This window comes from Aquila chrysaetos, chromosome 12, assembly GCF_900496995.4.
Source record: "Aquila chrysaetos chrysaetos chromosome 12, bAquChr1.4, whole genome shotgun sequence".
NCBI classification, from domain to species: Eukaryota; Metazoa; Chordata; class Aves; order Accipitriformes; family Accipitridae; genus Aquila; species Aquila chrysaetos.
The window spans coordinates 5,612,097-5,619,247 of NC_044015.1; the positions used below are offsets into that span (position 1 = coordinate 5,612,097).

The 7,151-nt window shown below is 67.5% G+C and overlaps 2 protein-coding genes across 2 annotated transcripts; one reads left to right on the forward strand and one right to left on the reverse strand.

The window, feature by feature from the left end:
• The first annotated feature begins 37 nt into the window (after positions 1-37).
• Positions 38-1,549, forward strand: C12H19orf71 (chromosome 12 C19orf71 homolog). The gene is made up of 4 exons (XM_030032645.2): positions 38-362; positions 703-935; positions 1,195-1,320; positions 1,407-1,549. Exons 1-4 carry the CDS (start codon positions 289-291, stop codon positions 1,547-1,549), a joined length of 576 nt encoding a protein of 191 aa, XP_029888505.1. The 5' UTR covers positions 38-288.
• A 206-nt stretch (positions 1,550-1,755) lies between these two features.
• LOC115348995 (GRAM domain-containing protein 2A-like) lies at positions 1,756-5,195 on the reverse strand. Its single transcript, XM_030032636.2, has 11 exons — positions 4,885-5,195; positions 4,615-4,699; positions 4,232-4,405; positions 4,038-4,136; positions 3,821-3,892; positions 3,647-3,706; positions 3,294-3,357; positions 2,889-2,999; positions 2,667-2,748; positions 2,294-2,401; positions 1,756-2,212 (listed from the first exon to the last, which is right to left on the reverse strand). The coding sequence occupies exons 1-11, from the start codon at positions 5,193-5,195 to the stop codon at positions 2,197-2,199; spliced, it is 1,182 nt and encodes a 393-aa protein (XP_029888496.1). The 3' UTR covers positions 1,756-2,196.
• Between the last annotated feature and the right edge of the window lie 1,956 nt (positions 5,196-7,151).

Below are 7,151 nucleotides of genomic sequence, written 5' to 3' on the forward strand. Positions count from 1 at the left end.
CGCTGGAAGTGGCAGCTTTCTCAGCGCAAGTCTTGCCTGCGGTTTATTGCTCCCGCCTGCCTGCTCCTGTTTGCTTTCCCACTGCTGGAAAAGGAGGGAGGTGCAGCCCCAGCCCTCCCTGCCCTGTCCCTGTTCCCCTCTGCGGGGCTGGAAGGGATCAAAGGTGCCCCCTGCCCTGGCGCAGACCCCCACGGCCTCCCCTGCCTTGGTGCGGGGCAGTTGCCGGGTGCCAGTTCCGGCACTGTTTGCGCCAGGGCGGCTGCGGGGAGGCCGTGGGCAGCACCAGGCATGGAGCTAGGGGAGCACAGACCCTGGGTCCTGCAGAGTACCCTCGAGACAGAGTTCCCGTTGCCCCTGTACAGGTAGGACCCTCACCTGGGGGAGGAGAAACCCCTGCCCCTTCCCTGGGAGCCTGAGTCCTGTGCCATGGCTGTGCCTCAGTTTCCCTGGGGTGGAGGAGGGAGGGCTGCCAGCAGGGATCTGGCTGTGGGAGAATGTGGCAGCTTTTCTGCTGACCTTACTGGCTTGGTCCCACCAGCTGGGGGGGAGTGCCCAGCCCCATCAGATCCCGCTGCCTTTAAGGATGGTCCCACAAGTGGTGCGCAGCCCTGTACCCCCACGCACGTGTCCCCTGTCCTGCTTGAGCCCTGGGGGGCTGCTGGTGGGAGCATGAAGCCCTGACAGCTTCCCTCCCACCCCCAGCGACCAGTATATAACGCTGTGGGGGCCACGCCAGGCCCCCCTGCTGAAGCAGGCCGTGCGCTGGAAGACCACCCCCATAGGCTGGGATGCCGTGGGGCAGAGCTGGTCTACGGGGCTGAACAGCAGGGACGAGGAGGTGGAGGACCCCTGGTACGCCCTCGCCTCCGGCGTCGCCCACCGCCGCTGGGAGCGGGCCCACGCTGGCCGGGGGGAGCGGGATCCCCTGCCCCCAGGTACGGAGCTGAGCTGGGGGGTTGAGGTGGGGGAGGTTGGGGGATGGATGGCGCGGGGAACTGGGATGAGAAAATAGCGGGGACAAGGAGCTGTCAGTGCCTCAGTTTAAGCACCTTGGGGGGGTGAGGGGGGGAAGCCCCAGGGACCCCTCAACCAGACCAGGATAGGGTTGAGCTGAAGGGCTTTGGGCTGGGGGGACCCTGCTGCGGGGTGCAGGTCCTGCTGTCCCCCTTCCCCAGCTCTGCTCCCCACCCCCAGCTTATGCCCAGCACCTGCGGGAAGTGGCCTGGTGGGACCCCGTTGTCCCTGCTGCGTACCTGGGACCCTGCACCCGCTGGGGACCCTTCCTCTGGCAGGAGAGACCCGTCCTGGGGAAGGAGTATGGTAAGAGCTGGGGGGGCCTGGCTGGCTGCAGGGCCCTGGGGCCCCCAGCTGTGCCCCCCCTCACCCCCTTCCCCTCTGCTTCCCAGTTGTCACCCGCAGCCAGAGCCCCCGGGCACAGGGGGGCAGCTCGGGGTACGTCCCTGCGCTTTCCTTCTGCCGCCCCCTCCTCGCCACCCGGGACATCAGCACCTGGAGCCTCCTCCACCACCAGCCCTCCACCCGCCAGTAAAAGCCACTGGTCCTGCTGCTGTCCTGGCCTGTTCCTGGGGAGCAGGGAGGGGATGGGGGGGGGGGACAGGGGACACTGGTTGGTGCTTGTCCTGTGGCATCTGCCCTGGCAGGGTGCTGACCACCCCAGCCCACAAATCCTGCCCGGGGTCGGGGAGCTCACAGCCTCCCTCCGCTTGTCCCAAGGAATAAGGCAGCCACGTGTCCTTGGGGAAGGGGCAATGTAGGGCCCCCTCCAGCCCACCGTGCTCCCAGAAGGGGGTCACATCTTTATTAATAGAATAGTCTGTCCCTTTGCCCCTGCCTTGCCGAGGACCGGGCCCCCCTCTGCCTGCCACCCCCGTTGGCAGGGAGGGCTAGGGACGGGTGGGTGGTGGGTACCTGACCCCAGTCAGACCCTGTGTGCTTCTCTTTGCCCCCCGGGGAGCTGCCCGGGTTCCTCCTGCTGCTTCTCAGGGTGAGGAGACACGGGGGCGGATCGAGATGGAGCCCCACAGCCTGTGTGGGCTCCCCAGGTGTATTGGGGGGGGGCTGGAAGGTACTTGGCGATGGAGCTCCCAGCTGTTCTCCTGAGAGGCAGAGGAAGGGCTCAGAGCAGCCCCCGAGCCTGTCCCCCCAGCTGGGGCGATGGCTGGGTCCTTGCTGGCCTCATGTCTTCTTGTACCTGGAGAGGGGGAGGCAGGGTGAAGGGGGGGGGGTCCCTGCTGCACTGGGGACAGAGGGGCTCCCGGCCCCTGCCACTCACTGCTGTGACAGGTTGAGGTCTGGCCGAGCCTCCGCAGATGCCAGCTGCTGCTCCAGTTCCATGATGCGCAGACCGATGTACATCGAGGACAGCAGCAGGGTCATCATCCTGGGGGACAGGCCCGGCATCAGGCACGGGGGTTGATTACAGCCGTGTGGAGGGACGGGGCAAGAACGGTGCTGCGGCCGGGCTCCCGTGTGCTCGCCCTGGGGACGCGGTGGCCGGGCCAGTGCGGGTGCCCAAAAGGGAGTGGGGGAACCCTGGGCTGCCAGTGTCACACTGGAGAGCCTGCCTGTGCCGGGGTGCAGCGGGGATCAGGACCCGGCGGGTGTCCCGAAGCCCCGAGATGCAGGAGCGGGGCCTGGGAACTCACAGCAGCAGGTAGATGAGGAGGACGGTGTTGAGGAGGCTCAGCGGTGTGGTGATCCGGGCCCATAGCGTGGTGTGGGGTCCCCCTGCCAGGGTGAGGCGGTGTCAGTGCTGGGGCTGCCGAGAGCCTCAACCTGGCCCCCGTGGTCGGCTCTGCCCGGGGCCGGGTGCCAGCCCTGGGATCAAGCCCCACCAGCATCCCCTTCCCCAGGGCCCCCCGACCCACCGCAGAAGCTGCGTGGCTTTGCCAAGGGCACCCGCTCACTGCTGCTCAGAGCCAGCGCCGCCACCTCTTCATCCTCCTCCTCCGCTTGCCTTGGCGTTGGGCTCAGCCCATCTGCGTGCAACCAGGAGACATCTGATGAGCACCCCAGGACCAGGGGGGAACTGGGGGGTCCTGGGGAGCCAGCAGAGCACACTGGATCAGAAGGAGCTGATCCTGTGCTCCCCAATGCTGTGGAAGATGCTGTTTAGGTGGCCAAGGGCTGTGCGGTCCCTCCTGGACCCACGCATGGCTGGGGAGGGGGAGCAGAGCCGAGATGTCAGTGGCGCAGAAATGCAGGTGAGGACACATGTGCTTGCACAAGCAGGGCTGCAAGTGTGCGAGGGGGGCTGTGGGGCAGCAGCTCACCCAGAGGCTCCTGGAGGCTGTCGGGCTCTGGGTTACTCTGCTCCAGGTCTGACTGGCTTGAGGTCTGAAAAAGGACAAGCCCCAGTTGCAGTACAGGTCCCCAGGGCACCCACCCCACAGCAATGGGGACATGTGTGGGACCCAATGGGACTTGTGCCAGCCCTGAGGAGGGAGCCCTGAGGGTCCTGGGGTCTGTGCTGGCCTGGCCTGGGGCTTTTCAACTCCACATTTCTCCTGGAAGCCTTCCCAGGGGACAGGCACCCACGCAGTGTGGGCTGCCGCCACTGCATCTGTACCCTTCCCAGCCCAGGGGGCCAGGGCTGTGCCTCCTGCTGACAATTTCTCAGACTTACCAGAGGCTTCCTAAAGATTTCCTCATTGCTCAGAGAGGCCAGAGGGCTCCAGCTGTTGTCCTGGACAAGGAGAGATAAAAGGGGGTGCTGGGGGGTGCCAGTCTCCCCCACAGCCCTGCAATGGAGGGGACAGAGCCCCTGCGTGCCTGGCCCCCGGTCTGGCACAGTGCATACCTGCAGGTGTTTGCAGACTGACTTCAGGAGCTGGTACGTGGCCTCCCGCCGGCGCAGTGACACAAAAAGGAACTGCCGGGGAGCGGGAAAGTGGTTTGCACCAGAGCTGCTCCCTCGGTCATGGCCCAGAGCCCACTGGCCACAGGGACCAGGACACCCCAAATAGCCCCGGGCTGAGCTGCCCCACTCCCAGCACCATCCCTGTCCCCACTCTTACCTTCTCCCCCTTGGCAGTGCGGATGCTGAGTGCGTTGGGCACCAGGAGCGCCGTGTTGGTCTTCTTGAAGGCCGAGATGGAGGCGACAGGGACCACAACCTGTGCCAGGGGGGACCAGGCAGCATCACCGTGTCCCTGGCTGCTCCCTGTGCCCCCCGCCAGAGCCACTGGCCCCGCACCCGTCCCCACCCCACCTTGATGTCCTTGAGCAGGAGGCTGGAGTGGAAGCAGACGTGGTGGGAGGTGATGTAGAGGCGGCCGTGGTAGGGCACCTCTCTCTGCCAGGCGCAGGAGAAGCAGGCCAGCAGCTCTTCCCGCTCGGCGAGCTCCCCGAAGGATTTGCGGTAACTTGCGGTGCGTTTGCTTAGCTGCGGGGGAGGCCGGGGCGTGGGGCTGGCATGGCATGGTGCTTGGGGCAGAGCCCTGGCCCCACAGGCACCCCGCAGCCCCCCGCTCCGTCACCACCTCTGCCACGAAACCAGGACGGGCCTTCCCTCGGCACCTGCCCCGCAGAGAGCATCCTGCCGGGACCGTGGCGCTGGGGGAACCCTCCTGAGCCCCGTGCCTCGAGACTCACCGAGGGGGACGGGTTTCCCTGCCTGCCCGTGGCCACCGCAGCCTGCTCTGTGTCCGTGCAGAAGGAGGGGTCGCAGGTTTTGGATCTGGGAGGAAGCAGCAGGCAGGGATGAGCTGCGGGGCTGCCTGCAGACCCAGCTGTGCACACACGTGGCCTTTGTGCCATCTCACCGGGGCAAGAGCACCTGGCGGGGGGGCACGGCTGTGCCGGACTGGTGGGAGGTGAGGGCTGGGGTGCGGGGACATGTCCCCAGCAAGGTGCAGAACCCACCTGGTGAGCACAGGGTGCCCCAGTCGGGTGCCGGTGCTGCTCCTCTCCTCCAGGCTCTGCCACTGCTTCTCCACCAGCCCCCCCCTCCCGCTCTTCCTCAGCTTCCCCAGCATGAAGGATGAGTCCGACACGCAGCTGGGGGAGATGGGGCAGGTTGGGGGGGGGACAGTCCCCATGCTGCCCATCCCCTCAGCACAGCAGCTCCCATGACAGTGTCCCCAGCCAGTCCCTCTCCCAGAGGGGACATAGCTCAGGTCCTGCTGGGACCAGGAGAGCAAAGCCCACCTGGTCACACGAGTGCTTCTCTCCATGACGCGGTTTCCGCAGCGGCACAGCCCTGCCCGGCAGCGGGGAGAACCCAGCAGCCCGTAGGCAGCAGTGCCGGCAGCGGGGCAGTGGTTAGTCCCTGCCTGCTGCCCCACGGCCCCGGAGGGAGCGGCACAATTACCGTCCCACCAGCCAGCTCCGGGGAAAAGCCGCACCCCTGTCCTTGCGGCCTTCCCCGGCACAGAGTCCCCCAAACCCAGCGCCAGGAGCCACCCGGACCCTGTCCCGCCAGCCTGCACCCTGTCCTGGCGGGAGGGACGGCGTGTGCCAGCGTGGATGCCGGGTCCCCGGGAGCAGCCAGGCCAGCTCTGCTGCCGGCTTGCGGGTGGGAACTGGGGTGTGATGGCCCCTGGGTCCCTCCCGGTGCTCGGAGCGAGGGTGCATGGCCCCGCTGGCTCCGTAGGGGACGGGAAGAAGGCTCAGCTGCCAGATCCACATGCGGGCAGCAGAGCCCCCTCGCCGGGGCAGCTCCTGCCCAGTCCACGCCATACCTGGTGGCGAGCACAGCCGAGCCCTCCTGTCCCGTCCGGCCTGCCCCACGGCCTGGCTCGTATCCCGCTCCCGCTCGCACTCCTTCCAGAGCCGTTCCCAGCCCGCAGCTGCCTCCTCCTCCTCCTCTTCCCGCTGGCGAGGAAGGGCAGGCAGGCGGGGCCGGGACTGGCCGCAGCAGGTTTGCAGGGAGGCGTCGGGGCAAATACCAACCCAGGGCTGGCTGGGTGGGAGCCCGCGACGCTGAGCCCAGGGTGCCTGGGGGGGCTGCAAAGGGGTGAACGGATACCGTCGCTGCCACGGCATGGCCCGGGGAGGGCCACGCACCCCGGCTCCCAGTGGTGCCTGGGGGGGCTGCAAAGGGGTGAACGGATACCGTCGCTGCCACGGCATGGCCCGGGGAGGGCCACGCACCCCGGCTCCCAGTGGGATGTGGGAAGCCGTCCCGCCACCAGGCCTGCCTGCCCATCTCCCCGGGCCCGTGGGCTGGGGGGCTTCTGCACGGGGAGTCCCTCAGGTGTGCCACGTGCCCCCTGGCAGTGGGAGTCCCATGGGGCAGCCTGAGGGGTGGAAAGGGGCACTAAGCAGCTGCAGACCTGCCCACCCTGGGGGGGGGGGTCCCTGGCCATGGCCCTCTGCATCCTCTGGAGCAGTGTGGTGCAGGACCCCCACCGGGGGGGGGGGGTGTTAAAAAACAGCCCCAGGTGTGGCTGTGGTGAGCAGAGCTGTCTGTCCAGTGTCTCCCACCTGCGCTGCCCTGAAAGGGGGCCGCGCAGGACCCGAATGAACACCCAGTGGGTGAAAGTGTGCTCTGCAGGCACCTCTGTGACAACAGCCCTCGGGGAGGGGAGTTCAGCTGCCCCCAAGACAAGCTGCAAAATGCATCCCCCTCCCAGGCAGAGTTGACAGCCGGAGCAGCGCACTCCACAATCCTATGGGCACCCTGCAGCATTGCCCGCCCGGTGCCCATTCCCCACTTCCAGCCCCACAAGCAGAGGCTCCCTCGTGCCCTCCCCAGGCAGTCCTGCAGCGCAAATCTCGCCACCGGTTCCCGCAGGGTCTCTGTTGCGGGACAGAAGGTTGCTTCCAGAGGCCTAGCCCCAGGCAGGGGCAGAGTGCTGAGAAAAGCGGGGAGGGGGTGAGACCAGGCTGGGGGGGGCTGAGCAGAGCCGAGGGTCCGGGTGGCCAGTTGGGGAGAGGCCTTCACCCTCCCCGCGGGGTGCTGGGACATGTACCAAGGCCACCCAGCCCCGGCCCCCGCCCTGGCTCAGCCCTTGCTCTCTGGACTGGGGCTGATAAAGCCTTTCCCAGAACCCTGGCTGCCTGTGGGTAACAGCCATAAACCCTGTGCACAGCACAGCATGGCATGACAGCGCTGCGTGGGGTGCTGCAGCCCTCCCCCCCCCCCCCCAGCTCCGTCCCCTCCCCAGCACTCTGGGCACACACGGTGT

Bases quoted from the DNA above. Each gene is read 5' to 3' on its own strand.
- C12H19orf71 (XM_030032645.2), top strand. From the start codon at position 289: ATGGAGCTAGGGGAGCACAGACCCTGGGTCCTGCAGAGTACCCTCGAG. The intron at 363-702 runs GTAGGACCCTCA...TCCCACCCCCAG, and splicing joins TTCCCGTTGCCCCTGTACAG to CGACCAGTATATAACGCTGT. The intron at 1,321-1,406 runs GTAAGAGCTGGG...TCTGCTTCCCAG, and splicing joins CGTCCTGGGGAAGGAGTATG to TTGTCACCCGCAGCCAGAGC.
- LOC115348995 (XM_030032636.2), bottom strand. From the start codon at position 5,195: ATGGAGAGAAGCACTCGTGTGACCAGGTGGGCTTTGCTCTCCTGGTCC. The intron at 3,893-4,037 runs GTAAGAGTGGGG...GCTCCCCGGCAG, and splicing joins GCACTGCCAAGGGGGAGAAG to TTCCTTTTTGTGTCACTGCG. The intron at 2,402-2,666 runs GTGAGTTCCCAG...CCTGTCCCCCAG, and splicing joins CTCCTCATCTACCTGCTGCT to GATGATGACCCTGCTGCTGT.